At 41.5% G+C, this 19,514-nt stretch overlaps 1 protein-coding gene across 2 annotated transcripts in view; it reads left to right on the plus strand.

Moving 5' to 3' along the window:
- Positions 1-661: 661 nt before the first annotated feature.
- sema3fa (sema domain, immunoglobulin domain (Ig), short basic domain, secreted, (semaphorin) 3Fa) overlaps positions 662-19,514 on the plus strand; it is a 50,992-nt gene continuing 32,139 nt past the window's right edge. The window contains exons 1-2 of one of the 2 annotated variants that reach the window (XM_078248708.1): positions 662-994; positions 2,476-2,629. In XM_078248708.1, the coding sequence (XP_078104834.1) occupies positions 2,518-2,629 (112 nt within the window). In that variant the 5' untranslated portion in view covers positions 662-994; positions 2,476-2,517. The remainder of the gene's footprint in view (positions 995-2,475; positions 2,630-19,514) is intronic. The other variant, XM_078248709.1, reaches the window with a different exon arrangement.

Consider the following 19,514-nt stretch of genomic DNA (forward strand, 5'->3'; position numbering starts at 1 on the left):
AAAGACAGTAATGTCGGCAGAGATACTATAAATATAACATGATAATCAATCACACAAACTTAAACTCACCATCTAAACGTTGCCACTGAGTGTCTTTCTGTAGCATCCCAGGTCACAGCTGCAAACATAACGAAGATGGGGAAAATACGCAGAGCTACCTAAAAAGCCATAGCCCCACCTAGTGGAAAAGTCATGCCACTAATGCGCATGAAAAATTATTTGTGTATCCGCTCCGTAAATCGGATCCGCTCCTAAATGTAATGAGTTCTTGGTCATTGGCCCATGCTACACCCTTCCAGCAAGTGTCATGAATATCAGGAGAGTATTGTTACTGTAATCCTGTTGACAGACAAACAAACAAACAAACAAACAAGGGAAACATTTATTGATTTTTTTGATTGTAGCAGAACATTTTGGACAACCCCCCCTAATGTTGAAGGGAACGTGACATCTCCTCCTGCCCTTTACCCCATGTAGCCTATAGTGTGTTCTTAATAATTTACCAGTTGTTTACCTCTGTAGCCTTTCTTGAGTGTACGTAAATGCAGAGCAGCCTTGTTTCGTGCTAATGTTGGGGCGGGACGGAGCGCAGGGATGCTAAGGTAGGTTCCCTCCCCCATGGGTGTGTCCACTGCCGGGAGACCTCAGTGAGTGTATCCACCTGCAGAAGACGCTTTCCTGCACACACACTTGAGCGTCGCTGCGCTCCTCTCTGCCACTCTTCTCCAGGAACAACTCTTTGTTTCTAACCTCCTTTAGTAGAAACGAAAAGAAAGAATCTGTTGATGCGATTTAGAGATCACTTTAAGTTATGGCGGCCGCGTCAAGTTAATTTAAATCCAAGCTTTTGTTTGGCTCTGGGGATAATCGTGCAGGATCTGCGGCGGATACACTGATACTCCTGCGTGCGGACAGAGGAGCTCAAAGGATCTGGGGTGGATGGTTTTAAATGTTGACCAGCTTTATCACAATATTTACTGGACTGAACTAGAAGGTAGGTTATAATGCAAGTGTTGTTTTGACACATGACAAGTCGAATTAATTATTTGTATTGATACAGATGTGCTTATAAAGCTGTAGGAAGCCACATTTGGTGGAGTCGAGCAAGATTAGGTCTCTAATATTCAAAATATATTTTGAAAAGTTCTGTCAAATAATTTAGTCCAAATATTTGTAATAGGCTCATTTAAGTATTATTTTAAGTAACATGGACTATGTCAGTTCGCCTATATGTGTGTGTGTGTGTGTGTGTGTGTGTGTGTGTGTGTGTGTGTGTGTGTGTGTGTGTGTGCGCGCGCGCGCGCACTGAAAGTTTTTTGTGGTATTGTATCTTCATAATCTGATATTCAGTGATCTAGTGTATGTAACTGCTCCTCAGCGCTACTTTTCACAATTATAAAATCCTCTTATTTGACACGAGGTTCATGTTCATGTCCTCATAACTCAAAGCCCAGTCACGCTTTATTTTGGTTTACGGTCTGCTTTGGAGTTGTGCCTTCAGGGCTCAATGTGGAACTTGATCTTAAACCCTAACTGACAGTTTGACCTCAGACTCAGATCCACGTTTACGAGTAGATCAGTGCCATGCATGGATAATTACAGCAAAACACGCTCGCTAAAATTGTTTTATTGTCTCCAAACGTGGCACAGTCAATTCATTGTACATGCCTACACGTTTTTTTCTGTACGCACGCTGATAACTTGGAGCGTCTTCAGATCCTTTTGTGGTGGATATTATTAACTTCAGCTCCCTTTGTGGCTCAAAACAGCATGTTGATGCGCTTTGTGATTTGAGCACTTCCAGTGCTCGCCAGGCTTAACGAGCAACTCCCTGTAGGCTACTGCTGGTGAAATTCAGCTCTTGATGTGTTATAGTGATAATATGTCTTGACCAGGCATTTGCCGCATTCACAAACACGTTTTGTATCCGTATGTATTAAAGTGAGGATCGGCATTGAGTGGCGAGGTGCGGGCACCTTCTGGCTCTCCCAGCTGAAAGGAGACGTCCATTCACACTGTTGCCCTTACAGCACACAGAAGCAAACGCAGGCAAGAATAACTGTGGGCGGTTAGGAAAGGCACATTACAATGAGAGATTAATCCGTGCTGAACCAGCAGAGTTTCTTTCCAGACTCTTACAACCCTCAGGTTTTATGGTTTGGGTTAAGTTACTTGGTCCATATTGCACACCCTATTAAAATTACCGGCGAAAGATTTTAAGCATCCTTAATAAGATATCCAACCAACAGCCAATGCACAGCAGATATAGAAGGCTACATAACAGATCCATATGTGGAAGTCTACATAACAGATGTGTCTCAGCCCCTGCTTGATGTTCTGTGTCGTCAGTGTATGACTTCAGTACCAAAAAGACTACACTGTGCAGCTTAGTGACTGAGAATTGGTTGCTGCAGTTGGTTTGTGAGATGGAAGTGCAGGCTTATTGTCTGACGCTCATCCCTCTCTGTCCCTCAGCTCCTGGACTCTCCTTCTCCTCTGTTAACAAACAGAGGGACAATGTTGTGGGACAAACTGTGCTGGCTACTGGCCCTGCTGGCCTTATCGTCCGGGGCGCTGCCCGCCTCCAACGAGCCCCTCTCTGCTCCCAGGATCTTCCTGTCCTTCAAAGGTAAGGCACTCAAAATACTTAGTTGTGTCTGTGACCCACTGTTTAGTTCTTTGTTTCTCTAGAGACATCACCGCTTCTGGTCGCTTCTGTCATCAGTCTTTTATGTCTTGGTTTTATTGTGGGTAAACTATTGGCACTAGCTGAATTCAGGGCTTGGCAGGCCTGTGTATTCCTTTACTGCCTAACAGAGAGTTTGATTGTGTGTCGGTGTGAGAGAGGCGTGATGAGAGGGATGAGGAGATGTGCTGCTGATTATCCTGACTATTCAGGACCAAAGAATATGTCTTCATTTAACCGCCTGGCTGCCATTAGTTCCCCAAACAGGCCTTTGTGCGACCCTCGGCTCCCTTCTTAAATCAAGTCAGATTTAACACTTGGCTGGGCACACACTCAGGGCGCAGATCCAGCATGTTATGAATGTTTGCCAGTGCCACATGAGACCCTGTGTGTGTTGAACTGTCCTGTTAAAATAGGTCTCAGCGGTGCAGTCTCTTGTGTTTTGTCATTCCAGCACCGAAGGTTTTTATAGTACCTCTGCCTCTGAAGAAGACTTTGATAAGCATCTGTCATGAGGTCACCACATTTCAGATCTTCACTCTGTGTCCAGTTTGAACAGTCAGGAACACTAAATGGGAACTGAAAGTTTCTCTGCAAATCATGGCATTGAACTGTGGAGTTGTGGAAAATCATGTTTTTTTTTTTCTTTCAACATCTATGATCTGTCATTTGTTTCTAGTCAAATCTAGTTTGTCCTGGAATAGCAGAAATAACTTATTTGCTTTAATATGTTTGTTGTCACTTCATCTCGTGGTCTTTTGCTAAACTACTTAAAACTTTAAACTTTAGGGTTTTGTAAATGAAGATTTACCCGTTCGCAGTTTCTCCCTCTTTCTCAGATATTTTGCTTACCTGTTTGTTTCCTCTCTCACAATCCCATGTCTCTAAACAAGTTGGATTTCACCCTCCGCTGGTGAACTGGAGTTAATTTATTTTCTACTTCTTTTAATTGAGTTCTTTTTTGTTTTTAATTAGTTTTGGAGGTTACTTTATGCTTCACAGAGCAACGTCAGATAGCTGGAGACTGGAAATGCCCCCTAAGCTGTTCATTCCCTAATTGTATTGGTTTTGCACCGTACTGCTGGGAATAGCTCCGTAATGTGCTTTTCTTCATTTTTTTATGTGCCAGTGTATTTAACCAAATAATTGGCTTTAGGTTTCATGATATGCATCTAGTGTTGGCATACAGATACAGACATATTTTTAATAAGCATTTCAATTTTGATTATAAAACAAAACAAGGAGACGAGCTACAAATGTAGTATTAATATATGTATTAACTGTAGCAGCTAATATAACCTTTTTTTCCCCACTGTTGTTGAATTTGCTTCTGTCTGTGACCTAGCTTCACATGTTTATCCACAAAGGTTACACAGTATCACTTCCCACTGATTATTTACATTTCATATTGTTGGTAGAGAAGATATTGCTGCTTTTGGCTGCAATCCAAAACACTTTGTCTTTGCTTTTCAAATTGTTGCAGTCTTGTCAAAGCAACAGACAACGGGTTATACACATACATAAGCTACACACACATTTCTCTGAAGAAAAATGATAACATCTTGTATGAAATATAGAGTATACAGTATTAGTTCTGCATTTCAGTGTGACCATCTGCTATAAACACTTTCCTTGAATTTCCATTCTACATACACTGTCTTTTATTAATCACTACGTTTCAGTTGTGTCTGTTTTGTACTCTTTGTACAGTTTTCATGGAACTCTGCATAACTGAATGCTAAAGGATTTTCCTGCATAAAAGCCTGAACAAATCAGATCACATGTAACATTACAGTGACATAGCAGCTTAAGTTTAATTGTTTAAGAAAATCCTGCCCACTTGTATTTGGCTCCAACTTTATTACTTGAACTAGTAATTATTTTTCAATTTATGTACATATGTTTCTATTAATATGAATTGTTTAATCATTTCCCTTTATTCAATAAACAAAATGGAATATTCTAGTGTTTCTATGAATTAGAAACACATTCTAGTGTATTCTGTGTTATGATCTTGTAGTATGTTCATTCTTGTTCAACATTTAAGCTCCATGTCTGCAGGATCCCAAAATAAAAATAAAAAAAAAACAAGATACCACCACATTACCAGCAGATTACTTAAAACTAAGGTTTACAAAGTAAACAACCTTAAGCAACCTACGCTGATAATTTTGTCAGTTGAGTTTCCCAAAGTAGCTACTGAGTGTATGTTGTGCAAGCTGAGTTATTAACTTTGATAAGGACCAAGGGAGCAAACAGACGCTAAGACCATAGGAATGTCCATTCAATGCACGTAGGATAGATCACCAACCCTGACACACACACACACACACACACACACACACACACACACACACACACACACACACACACACACACACACACACTTACAAAACACAGGGCTGCAATACATCACTCAAATTAAACATTGTCTTTTCCTAAAAAGTAGCCTACAATTGAACAGCATGCTATATTTTGCTGTGTAACATTTTTTAAATACATTATTTGATTAATTCAAAAGTGTAGTTGAGGTTATGAAAATAACCTTTTCAAATAACCTAGTTGTTAGATGTACGGATGATATCACATAAACAAGAGGTCACAGGTGTATTATCGCTCATAAAAGACTGAGCGAGGCTGGCTTAGATCAGCTGCTGAGAACTCCTATATTTACTTTTAAACAAGGTCTATAATCACATGCTATTTTAGTGCGTGGGGCTTTGCGAGGTTGTGACCCTTCAAACAGAAGCCAGTCACACCAGAGGTTAACTGCCCTCAAACTGTGGGAGAATGGCACCATATTAACAAGTAATAGCTTGTTACGCTAATCCTCTGGCCCATTTGAAAGTGTTTAACTTTGTTTTTCTTTGGCCTCTTTAGTCCTTGTGGAACACCTGGGTGCAAGGTTAGCTCTGGGAAGAAAGCCAGACAAAGCCAGGCAGTCCTTTAATTCTCAGGGACAATCTTTAGGTTACTCCTTCCTCTGCACTTTCCCCGACAGTCTTTTTGTCCCACGTAATGCGTCGATGATTATTACGCCTGAACAAAGACTTCACTATCGGCTCATCTCCCCCGACTGTTTTCAGGGTTAAGATCAGAAATTGCGAGATGTCCTCCACCTCTCTGAATAATGAGGAGCTGCTACTGAGTTTGAACTTCACCGCTTGATCCATACAACAATAGACTTCATCTTCCATAGATTATGTTCTATAGGCAGATTTATGTGTATGTATAGTACATGAGAAAAGCCCTTTGCCTTCCTCAAGTTATATCCATGTGACGGGTCTCTATGTAGGTGGTCTCTACTGCTGGTGTCCTTTTGCCTTCACTGGTGAAAGAGAAAGTATTTTAGTCATAACCACCTATGTCTTACAATGAGATATTACACCTTTCTTCAGAATGTATGAAGGATACTAAAGCAACGTTTACCTCGCCCAGCCTCCTCACTCCTTATTATAATGTATAATTGTGACACTGGAGATAGAGCAAAGTGCCTCAGCCAGGCTTTTCTGCAATTAAGTCTCAGCAATCAATGGGCTGCTGAAAGCTTATCCACATCTAACCTGTCTGCTAGCACATGGCCCCTGGCTAGCCTGGATGGATCTTTAGTCTGGCCAGTGAAGTTCAGACAAACCTGACAGACAAGGTGTTTGCCTGCAACAATCCCACATACATAAAAAAGAAGTAAACCTTAAGTCATTTAGACACACATCTCCTAGCTGCTTTGATTGCTTTGATCTGTCTCCTTCAAACAAAGGTGAACGGGCTGTATGTAACCAGCTACTGTGATTGGCTAATCATTAGGAATTGCTTGTTCTCATAACCCAGAAACCCTCCTGCTGGTTAGCTACAAAAGTAATGTCATTAATTAGTCACATTACACATTACAGTGCATTATATTACATGCATCATCAGAGATGTTAAACATTATGTGACATGCATTGCACAGCGGAACATCCTCAGCAGATTGCCTCAATGTAATCATTAACTTAAAATGCAATAATAATAATTATTATTCACAGTGTGAGGTGCTCATGGTTTTGCTTTGCCTAATGAATATTTATGTAGAATATAGAGGTGGTCAACATGCCCAAACGTGGAGGGAACAGAGACAGAATGTTTGTGGATTTATTTTTTTACTGTTCAGGATTTTTGAAAATAAAGAAATAAGCAACAACAACAAGCAATGTCGGGGCCATGAAAGAAAAGAAGTGTAATAAGTTAAAGCTTTAGGAAATAAATGACGTGCAGAAGCAACATTTCTTCTGAACTGAATATTAAATGATGTGTTTATTTTTGAGAAACAAGCGGACACCAACAGCAACACACAAGCAAATAAGCTTTTAGCCCTGGTTTAAGTCCATTATGCTCCATTTGAACCACTCACATTCAGCATTAACTAATTCACATCCTACCAGCTGTGCTTGTTTACTTCTTTCCCAGCAGATAATCATCAGTACATGAGGGTAACAAGTTTGTCACAGCCTTTTACTGTCCCTGTCCTACATGCTTTCAAATTCTTAGAAATTATGGATGGCAGTATTTTGGTCACGTTGCTGCTCATGCGTACATACAGTACCTGGGTGCAGTTTTCTCTCTTGGTATGCATCACATATACAACATTGTACCTGTTGGCAAAGTAGTCCAAAGCTGCCTCCCTTCCCTATTATCTCCATTAGAGAATGTCAGGGCACTGCAAAATGTTTCCACAGAGTAATGTGTGGTGGCTGTGGCACGCAAGCCCGCAGCAATTATTACAATACTTTACTACTTTCTCTCCAGAGATGCTGCTGGTGGGGGATAAAGAGGAGAGGGGGGTAGTGCATCCCAGCAACCTCTGCTCTGGATACATGCTGTCAAACTATGATTATTCAGGAGAGAAAAACAGAAGGCGACAGCTCCAGTGCTAAATATAGTGTCCTTTCTGTTTCTTTCTCTTTTTATCTCCCTCTGCCTCGTCGTCCTCCTCTGCCTTTACTCTACACTCACACCCTCTCTATTTGCTTGTTGATAAGAGGTTGGCAGTGTGAGGTAAGGGAGGAGAGCACCCAGTATGCCACACTGTTTTATTACACTCAAAAGGCGGCAGGGTCTCTAAAGTGCCCAGACCTTCCTTGAGATCAAGGCACAACGGCAAGAGGGCAGGGCAATGCATAAAGGAGGAGTGGGTGGATTTAAATGCACAGAAAGGTTTTGCATACAAGCTAGGCTAACGTGAAGTAAGTGCAGTGCTAACTACGATTGCAGGCTTGAAAGGAAAAAAATGTGTCAATATTGTGTAGCTCTTTTGAGTAATTTTCACTCGATAAATTACTGGCTCCCCACCCTGTAATGGTGTCACAGAGAGAAATACACTGCTCCCAGTGAAAAGCTCTAGACTGAAAACAGTTTGTTGCAATTTGAATATTTCCTCTGAGCTGACAAGCAGAGCCCGTGCCTAAGCACTTACTAATGCTGGAATCTCCCCCTGTGGTGATAAAAATGCACAACATCCAAATGAAACCGTAATCACTCTGCTATTTATTATTCCAGTCTTTAGGCATTTTAATCATAGATTTAATTATTTGTACTGGGGAGGAGTAGATCCACTCATCCAGCCTCCTCAGAATAAGCTTGTCTTCTTCGGTGAGATGCGGTAAAGCACAGTGAAAGCACGTATATATACACGAAAGCCTGTATATTTTTAATGCTCAAGGTAGTTTGACGACAGTCAAAGTTTGGTTCAGGACTGGAGCTGAAACTTTAACTTTTAATTCACAAGAGTGTGGTGAAGACAATGGCATACTGTAATGTAATATTAGGGAGCTGCCAACAGACGACATGATGTTTACTGTTGGTGCGAGTAACTCCCTAACTTCTCTCTTCACTTTGCATTTTCATTTTTTTTCTTTAATAACATCATCAATGTTCCTCTAGTAGAAGCATAGAAGTCTGGATAATGTACCAAACTAAAGGTTTATCATACAGTATGGCTGGCAATGTAAATTGTTTCAACTTTATCAGAAGTAATACTACTACAGTAACCATGAGCATGAGTCAGTGTTGTTACAGAGAACAAGCGGCTTCATCTTTGCAACTGGAGAATAAAACACTTTGCCATAGTTGCTAATTACATCTGACATTGACGCTGAATCTAAAAATAAACTGATTTAAACTGCTGAATGTTTCATCAGGTTTCTGCAGACTATAATCATAAGCTTTGACTTGCTATTAGTGTCTCGCATAACCAAATTTTGAACTTGCTGATAGCATGGTTCTTACTATTACACTGGACATAGTCCTTATCATGTACGCAGCGTTGTACCTTAAACTTTTCATCAAAGAACCAGAAATTTTGGAATGTCCATCCAAGCCTTGAAAGTGCTCCAACTAACCTCATTCCCCTAACAATGTTGATCAGGCCATTTACTTTAAAAACATTCATGTTGATAGTTTTATGTTTTATGTTCTTTTTGTAAATTATAGTTACTGTACATAGGGGATGCTTTGGCAGGTTCGATAAATAGCCCTTCCAGTTCTGTCTGCTGTGTAAAGGGGGGCAACACTCAGCAGGGGGTGAAAGACAGCCACACTATGGTGTGTGTGTGTGTGTGTGTGTGTGTGTGTGTGTGTGTGTGTGTGTGTGTGTGTATACACATCCTGGGTGTTTGTGAACATTGTGGTGTGTTTGTGTCCCTTGGTTTCCTGCTGCATCCATTTGTTTTAGATCGAAATGTGGCAGACAGGATAAAAATAGGCAAAAGCCACAGTGGTACATCAGACCGATGTCATTTATTTGTCATGTTTGAGGAACTTGATTTGCTTGTGTAGTTAAAGTGATTAGTGGAGCCTTTGTAATTGTTTTATTTCTGGCTTCAGAGCACTTTACAGAGCCCACGATTCTAAAGGTGTGATTTTAATCATTATTAGAGGCAGATTATTATACAGGCTGTGATCAACCTCGCCACCTGCAGAAGAAGAGCATGAGGGCGATGAAGGGGGTGGAAGAGGACGACAGTTGTGGTTAAAGCCAGAGTTAGAGAGCTAGCAATGGCTTTTACAAGAGGTGGTTCTCTCAAGATTCAAAGTGACAGAGAGGGATGGGAGAGAGTCTTAATATTCATGTCAAGTCCATGTGGTTATGTCTGCATTGTTTGTGTGCATGCATGCGCTCACATGCTTGCAGAGCTTCTGTAAAGAGCTTTATATGACACTGCTTTGGTTTGGTTGCCATAGCAGCGCCTACCTGTCACTCTTCACAAACCAAATCGGGTTCAAATGATGTTTTCCACAGAGGAGAGACGGGATGTAATCACAGCATTGTGCTTATTTCCCCTGATGTCTGCTGTCTCGTCTGCTCTCAAGAAATCCTGAAGTAAAGCATTGTGGAGGCTTCGAGGCTTGGTTAAGACGAACGAGAAAATAAATTTGCTAAAACAATAGACTTATAAGGCTGCAGTCTGGTCTTGTCAAAGTGTTGGGGAGGGTTGGAGAGTTTAGTGAGCGAATAACTGAAGGATTGGGATGTCTGTGTGGAGGCCTCACCCGACTGGCCGTGCTCTCCAGATGTGACCGAGGTGTGGGAGCAATCTTTGAGCAGCCCGGACTGGAATTAAGGAGACAGCGGGTCAAGGGCACCTCTCCACTTGTTTACTCAGACAGCTATCATTCATTATCATTTGTCTGTCAGTGGTGGGATCAGGTTACTGCAGTGCCATTGACCTCGTTTATATGGTGACTATTGTAAACAAAACGTCTTGTGTTTTGCGAGTTTATATTCAGTGTTACTTTAACACATATGAGGACCTCAGATCAACTTGTAAAGCTACTTTGGTTGAGCTTAGTTGATTCTAATATCAATCAAAGTAAAATGTAGACATTATTGTTGTTCTCTCTATATACAATAGCAGAATATGCAAAGGAAAAAATTTAGTTCCTTCAGTGCTACGGTGCACACAACAGCTACAATAAACAGATGTACAAAGACTGTAAAGTGCAAGTAATATCTGCAAGTACAGGTAATCCTTTTACTAACGAATCATTAAAATGATTATTCAGCATATCCTTTTACTGATAAATCAAAAATATTTAATAGAATAATTAATAATGGAAATAATCATTAGTTGCAACCTTAATACATGTATAGTATAGTAGTGTTCTCATAGAGCACTGCGAAATTGGCGGTTTTTGCAAAAACAATAAGTTGATAAGTTGCTAAGTCAGTCAATATTTTTGATAGTGTATTCATTGTTTCTCAAAGTGGTTTATCAAGCAAAACTCCAAGACATTTGCTGGTTCCAGCGCCTGCAGTGTGATAACTAATTTTGATGTCATTGCAAATTAAATACCATTTAGTTAAATTATTGAACAAAACCAGCTATTTTATGCTTTGAAGCATTTTTCATTCTTTTTTGACATTTTATAGACTGATGAATTGATTTATTTAAGAAATAATCAACACATGAATTGATGATGACAATAAGTTTCTGTCCTGCTGGACAGGGAGTAGTCTTGCATTGCCAGACCTTCCTCCACAGCGCATTGGAGCTTGTTGTGGGCGAACATGTGTACGTTCAATGGTTGTTTTATTCGTGCAACAGAAAACTCAGATTGGACAGATAGTCTAGCTAGCTGTCTCAATTTACCCTGCAGAGATCTAAGGAGCACTTAACCATAGTCCTCATAAATCCACCAGAGTTTAAAATTCCAACACGAAGAAAATGTAAGGCAACGGACATCCGGCCAAAAAGGACATATGGAGGAATTTCCGGGGGCAACGGATCAATCCAGGAAGTGGAAGGTCGTGGATATAGAATAGACAGGGAGTAACTGTTGGAGGTAGAGAGCTCACACTGTAGGAAAAGGCAACTGTTTGGGCATCCTATCAGTGATAACAGGTGTGTCTGACGTTACATTAGAGGAGACAGGCAGGAGGAGAGTTATCTGCGCAGCTATTGTGTCTAAGGAGATTTTCGGCAGCCCCATCACATTAATGTTATCTGAATTCGATGAGTGACTACCATCTTGTTCTCCTCCATATGGACACAAACTGACATGTTGAACTCGAGGAGCACGTCTTGTTCCAGCTCAGACATCATCCAAGAGGAAAGGAGGAAGGGTAAGAGAGGCAGAAAGACAGAGAGAGTCAGATAAGGAGTGCAAGAGTCTGTCAGGAAGATAGGGTGAGTGGAGGAAAATGTGAAGGGAGCAATAGAGCAGACTCTGACGTGGCTCTCTGAGAGTGCTAATGGACTACAGGGCATCAGTGTCAGGTTTGCTATCTCAGCCTGAGCATGGATAGATTGAGGGATGTGAGAATGAGAAGGAGGAGAGGAGCATGGGTGCAAAGGCATACTCAGGACAAATTGTGTGTCTGCTTCCCATTAGCGATGTATGAGTGTCGGTTGAGATGGTTTACCTCAGCTGGAGACTGCATCGGACCACTCAGCTCCGTGCCAATGCCCCGGCAACAACCTCGCCCTGCAATGTTCGATGTTAGAGTCAATGAAAAGTGCTGACTTTATTCACACTTACATATTGTCATACAGATTGTCTTAGAAGAAGTGTTTTTGGCACCTGGGAACATTTGGACTAAAGCCCAACGTGCATTCTAAACCACACATCTATTCATCAGCATTACAAAATGATGTGGAGCCAAAGTACAAATATTTCTTTTTGCAGAGTGTTTATATGATCAAAGTAGCTTGCTCTGTGCCAAAGTTTTATGGGAAGTGCTTCCTTTCAAAAATGAAAGGTTAAAGTTCTTTTTAGGCAGAAGCTGGGCAACCTCAAACACCCGCAACCTCGCGAAATGCTTCAGGTTTGGGAGATTTAGACTAATAGGCTATCAAGCCTCTCTGTGTGTACAATGTATGTTGGATGAAGACCAAGTAGCTGTCTATGTGATTATGGAAGAAATTAGGCCTGTGGTTGAGCCTGACCATGATCCTGTGGGCGGCTGCAGTAGTGGTGTCTCACTATTGGATTTAAAAAGCCAGAGCATTCCTCTTTCTTCTCCTGCTCCTGTCAGAGCTATATTTCATCTCTTAGCTTTAGCCCTCTCCGGCTTTCACACACTCTACATACCTTCTCTCTGCAGGATGCATAATTTGCGAAAACTGAGCACTCAGTCAGATGCTAACATCATTACAAAGCCCACGTTCAAGGTTCGAGATGTAAATGCTTTGTAAATAGCAAAGCCTCGCTTTTCAGATTGAGCTCGCTTCAATCGGATTTATGTTCCCCATGTTCCATTAGCTGCTGTGGCTTCGGGCAAGTAATGCCTGAGTTTGAAGGTCGGACCTCTGAGTGAGATCACCCCTGTGTGCGCGAGAACCCCCTGAACCCATCCCAGAGAAGAGCCCAGCTGAGGAGGAAAGGGCAGAATGTGGTGGAACATGAGGTTTCCGGGCCTTATTTTCTGGGTTCATGCATTGATGGGCTTCCTGATAATGTGCTGATTGTGGAAGGGAGGGGATGGCCTCTCATCCCTGATCATTGTGGTGGTTGCATTGACGTGATGCCAAGATTTTTTCCAGGCCTGCCCCGTTCACTCCTCTTTGCCTTCACGCTTTGTTAGTCAGCCCTGTTCTCAGGAACTCTTTCTAGGTGTCCTTAATGGTATGTTGGCAGTGTTGTCAATGGTATCTGTGCCATATGTGTGTGTCTGCGTGACTGCATACATATGTATGGATGTGAAATAGGAGCAAGGGCCTCCTATGTTGCTGTTGTTATTGTTGTTGTTGGTGTCTACGCCTCACTCATCCCCGTGAATGGACTGCTTGGTCTCAATAGAAGAGGGGCGTTTGTGTGGGCTGGGTCCATCATTCATTTACTTCATTCATGTCCCTGGGGAAGCGGAGGGGGAGTGGCATACAACACTGGCGCGGCCTTAACACTCAAAGCATCTCTGTCCGTCCTCTTCCTCCCTCTGCTTGCTCTCTCTGTCTGTCTCTCATCATTCTCGTCTCTCACTTTTCCTCCTCTTGGCACAAATGCTGAAACAGTCATCACTCAAAGCTTGGCTGTGATCCTGGGCTTTCATGTTCTGTAGGATTTCATGTTAGATGAATTGATGTTCTCCTCTGGACCATGTGCTACGCTGCACTACAATGATGGAAAACCACAGACAGCCCCTCCGAGAGCTTATAGGAAGCAGCATCTCCTGGCACAAACACAGAGACACAAACTTTGTCCATGGCTGACAGATTGAGTTTTAATGTGGTCGACTCAGCTGAGAATCACATAGAGGAAACAAAAAGTGTCTTTTGGCATTGGGAAGATCTCCAAACTAAATGATGCTTTGTTCAAGTGTAATCGCATTTAGAAAGAATAAAAAGCCTTGAATTCATTAGTCTGTGGCTTTTGATTATACCGATGTCACTCGCATAAAAAATGGTGCACAGCATGAAATGTACCTTTTCACCACCATGGCCAGATTACTCTGTCCTATTAAACCATCCATGCATGATTAATTAGTAACAAACCATTGCAATGCATTTTGAGCAAATTAGATCATGAAAACAACAGGAACTACGCCGCTGTGTCACTAAAAGCCATATTGTTTCTGTAGTTGCAAAGATATTTTTATATGCAAAGTGCATTAGCTTTTTACAAATTGTACTTGTGCTGTTGTAATTTAACAAACTACCAATCTATTCATGCGCAGCATTTCCAGTCACATCAGGTGTGCAGTTAACTGGGTTTTGTTACTAATAGAGTTAAAGCTGTACCTCTAAACTAAGGTTGGGTGATATGTTAACATTTTCTGGCCACCGTCAGACCAAACAACCGGCGATTGCCGAGGCTCGTGCAGGTGTATGTGCAATTCTTAACTCAAAATATGCTGGCTCTTCACGCTGCTTTTTCCACGCTGGCTCTCTTATATTAAATAAGCAAAATAAAGTGACAAATTTCGCCCCCAAAAAACTGATACTCAACCAATACCCAATCGCCCAAACCTACATGTAACTGCTCATAAAAAATAGTGTGGAGTTGTTGGGAAGCTAGTTAGCTCCTTTATGTTACATCCAGTTTTGTGTCAAGGTCCCACATTGCTGTGTGTGATTCAGTCTTTCATAATTCAACTCTGGGTAAGATAGACAATATGTTTCTCCAAAAATTGGATTGTTCCTTTAACTATTAAAAGCAGCAGTGGTTTGTAAAGGTTATCTCGCTGAATGTCATACATTTTTTAATAAACAGAGATATATTTTCATCATTAATCCACAAAACGACATAAACTATAAAGATAAGGGAGCAGCTGTGGAGATAACTTCTGGGTTTGTCTACCAGAGAAATGCCATCATCGGACCACTGTTTTGTATCATGAGATGGACGGTCCTTGACACTTTCCTGTTGCAGTAAGAGCCACCTGGCTCCTTTATTTTAAATAAAAGCCATTCCACTGGATACCGTTTTTTTTTTGCCTACCGTTTTTTTAATTTTTTTTTTATTGAAGGACCTGATTGTGTGACCACCAAAAGACAATTAGTCAGCACTCCCAACTCTTTCTTGTGTGAATGTTGGGAATGATTCACTAGTTCTTCAGATGATCATAACCAGACTGCTGGAAAAGCTACAAAAGAAAATATGGCAAACTGCAAACAAACAAGCCCCGAGCAGAAAAAAAACTTGTCTTCTGTTCACATCTGATGAATGAAAAACAGATACCGAAGATAGAAGGGTGTGTGAGAGAGAGAGCGAGAAAGGCCACTCATAAAAGGAAAAAAAGTGTCTCTCTCTCCATTCCTGGTGTGGATCAGTCTGTTTTTGGTTGCCTTATCAGTGCAGAGCGGATGGCTAAGCACTGATTTATGAGAAGGTATGACAGTGTAAGATAAGAGGATTGTTAGCCTCCATGTGTCCGTGCAATCACTGGCCTCCTTCAACACTCCATGTGAGGATGGAAGGAGGGACTGTGACTAAGATTTCCCTCTGTCACGCATGTTACCTCCTAACGGATAAGACTCTTGCCTTACTCTGTTTTCTCTTTATATCTTGTCATCTCTCTCTCATTCTCTAATCAAAACAGGTACTTGTCGAAATTGTTTGCCTAAAGCCAAATAGCCACGAATTGCTGGATCCTACTGTAAAAAATGGTTATGAGACATTACCGCTATGGTTTTGAATGTGTTGCATCATGACAACAACTGTTGGAAAGATAATTTCAACATTTCTCTGTCTATCTCCATTTGTGCGCATACTAAATCTCACTGAGCAGAACTGCCAACAATAACATGCCAGAGACATCACAGCCATTTTCTGATTCAATGTTGGTATTTAGGTGCATAGCCTGTAATCTGAACAGGGACAATCTTATTTGCCCATGTCATGCCTGGTGTGCAGTAATCGCTGAGTAGTATTGACATTAAGGGTTTACTAGAACCAGAGACCTTGATGTGATTTGTTCAGGCCAGAAATGTTATCTTGCATTTGTTTTTTTTCCTCTTTTCCTGCTTTTTTTTCAAGCCTTCTCAGTTTTGCAACTTGTGCCTCCCTTTACTGCAAAACCTCACGATTCAACCTCACAATTCAAATTGGGAAACGTATCCTTATATGTAGATATGAATTTCTTGCTAACTAGAACCATTCAAATATCCTCTCCCCACTGCCCCTATGCAGCCAAACTCTGCACACTGACCCCTATGGTCACGGGTGAGAAGAAGGTGGTAGGGTCACAGGGTAGGATGTTCCATCTGTCCATCAAACATGAAAGCAGCCAACTCAACAGGCGCTGGTGTTTTAAATGGGAGGGGTGAGAGCGTCACTCAGCGAAGGGAGTAAAAAGGCCATGGATTACACAGACAGACAGTAATCTATAGGTCTTGTCAGCCTGTCAGTCAGCCTGACCTTTGGTGGCTTTGCTTTAATTGCAGGCTGGGATGAGAGAGTGGGGCCCGCGTTTAGCAGACAATTCACATTATCCATTTAAGTTGTAATGGCTGCTAACATGTTTCATCTTGAATGAGATTTTTTTTTTTTTGCTTTCAAAGCACATATTTAACCTATTGGAATGTAAATTGAAGTTTTAGCCTGTAATTGTTTGTCTGTGAAGCCCCCTCATTTTTGAGTGATGCAGGCCGTTCCTGCTGTTAAAGACCATGATATGCAAACATTCCTCTGGTCACATACTGAAATCAGTGGTTCCTTTTTGGAGGATACTTGTTGACTGCTGCCCTGTGAGATTGGACTTTAATACTGCACCTATTTGCTGTTTTCTGCAACTGTGTAATGTACGTCTACCCTCACACCTCTGATAAGCGTAGCTATTACCTTGTCAAATTATCACAGAGACCTTCTGACCTAGAAACAAGACAGGTGGCATATGATGATGAATTGCAAAAGTAAAAACAAAACATAAAAGATTTGGCATCTTGCAAAAGCTTGAAGATCAATGTATCATTGCAGCAAGAATTTCGACTGCAGTCATAGCAGTTTGAATATAATAATAATAATAATAATAATAATAATAATAATAATAATAATTCATTACATAAGCGCTTTATCATAGACACGCAAAGCACTTTGGGGGGCTACTCTCTACCACCACCAATGTGTAGCACCCACCTGGATGATGCAGGGCAACCTTACAACACCAGCTGCTCACCACACATCAGCCCGGTAGAGAGGGAGGGAAACATGTTTTTATTGGTGGGGGAAACCAGAGCACCCGGAGAAAACCCACGCAGACCAGGGTTCGAACAAGGTGCTAACCATTGGGCCACCATGCTGCAATAGAATATGTTCCCAAACCCAACTATTTCCATAACAATGTTCAATAGCATTCCCACTGTCTGCATTCCTTTCTGCCTTGTCTTCCCCCACTTCATCCGCTTCTCATTTTGCTCCAGCTCCCTCCATTCCCACTACCATCATCTCGCATCATACAGCCACTTTTCCACTTAGAAAAGATGAATGCCCTTGACTGACGGTCATCATCCCCACTTTGTTTTCTCCACTCCTCTGCTCCCATTTATGCCAAACAGACAGATAGACAGACACACAACAAATGAACAAGTTAGCATGGACTCTGTGTCACTCACAGCATCCAGTCAGCTTATTCTCACCAGTTGGTCTCCCTACGTTCTTTTTTTTCCCACAGCCCTCACCCAACTTTCCTGCTGTGTTTCATTGAGTGTTTAGATCAAATCTCTCTGTGTGTGTGCATGGGTCTTTTTTGTGAGTGTATTGGTATCAAATGTCATGCCTGTAAATGTACCAAAATATAATCAGTTACTGTTAAAGGAGGCATACAAAAGAGAGTTTTGATGAAAAGAGGCTGGGATGCAATTCTTGCACACTTGACCATGAAACTCGATATGCCACTAAGAAATGACTAAAGGACAGACTCAAAGACATACAGATAAAGCTGCTGCTTGTCCTTTGAAGGATTAAGTGATAGACGATACTTAGTATAAGCAGAGCCAGTGTTGGGCCCAAGAAATGAAACACTAGCAAATAACATCTCACATTTGTGGGGCTCAAGCTGCTCTCACCCAGGCCAAAGAAAAAAACATAATATTATTTCTGGGCTTTTCCCAAGTAATAACAGCTCAGGAGTTACCTGTGATAACCTGTCAGGGGATATCTTTTTTTTTTTGGATAATATATTTAAGAATCGTCCGAGTATGTTGCTGTTAAATTTATTTTTCTCAGGCAAGCTTGTGGTTGCAGAGCTTAAGAGACTGGAAAGGCAGAATTTGTGCTCTGAGTGTGATTACCTTCAGAATTATTGCTGAGGTCAATGCCATATTGATCTGTTGGTTCACCGTTGCACAGTTGGACACTAATGGTATGAATTACTAGATGAATGTTATGTTTGATTTGTTTGAAAAGAACTTCTCTTTAGGGAGTGTGTTTTGACAAATCTTGATCTTCTACGTTCAAGTAAATGGCAGAGACTGAACCCTCATGTCATAAGCAAAATAATGAACATTTTTACCTGATGATGGTGCTAGAAGGATAAACAAAGTTATTACAATTCTTCCTGAAGGGAACATGAATGTCTGAATGAAATTTGGGGGTAATCCATCCGATAGTTCTTGGGCCCTTTCTCTAAAACCCACAAATGTGAACCTCATGTTGTGTTCATTTGTGAACCATAACTGTCTGCACAAAATGCTGTGCCAATCCATCTAGTAGATGTTTAGATATATCACAGGGTAAGTGAAAGCTTTGACCTGGAGGCGGTATCAACCAAAGTTACTACGATTCATCCTTTGGGGACCATGAATGTCAGGACCAAATTTAAGGGGAATCCATCTAATAGTCGTTGATATATCAAATTCAAAGAACTTTATTTTTTCTTTGACGGAACTTCAACTGTATATCTCAGTCTTGATTAAAGTGGTGGACTAACCAACATACAGCTGGTCTTATGCATGCCTGTCTAAGTCTTTGTGGCAAAACTCCCACTCTCTGTTAACTGAGCACAAATAAGCAGGTCTTCACTGCAGGCCCAGACTCCAACACCCCATCTGAGCATCTTGCCACGCTGCTCAACAACCAGCCGCCTGATTGTTGAACATTATTTGGTTGTCTCCTGCCTGTCATATGGCATTAGTGCACAAGGCTCGGCCCGGGATCTGCACTGACGCGTACCTGGTTGGGGGTGACCCTGCCTTTGTCCAGCAGCCACGTTGGGTCAAGTGGATGTATGCAGCAGCAGAGCATGCAGTATTATGTAAAACCGTGCAGAAGCAGATGGGCTTCTGGCACTCGCCCATTAGTAGCTTGTAGTATGATAACTCCACAGATGCTGGTGACCCCGGAGCTCAACTAGCTGACCTGGCTGGCCATTTGGGATCGAGGGCAGGTTTATAGTCACATCACAAACCTCTAATTGTTC

This window comes from Sander vitreus, chromosome 4 (assembly GCF_031162955.1).
Source record: "Sander vitreus isolate 19-12246 chromosome 4, sanVit1, whole genome shotgun sequence".
In the NCBI taxonomy this organism is placed as follows: domain Eukaryota; kingdom Metazoa; phylum Chordata; class Actinopteri; order Perciformes; family Percidae; genus Sander; species Sander vitreus.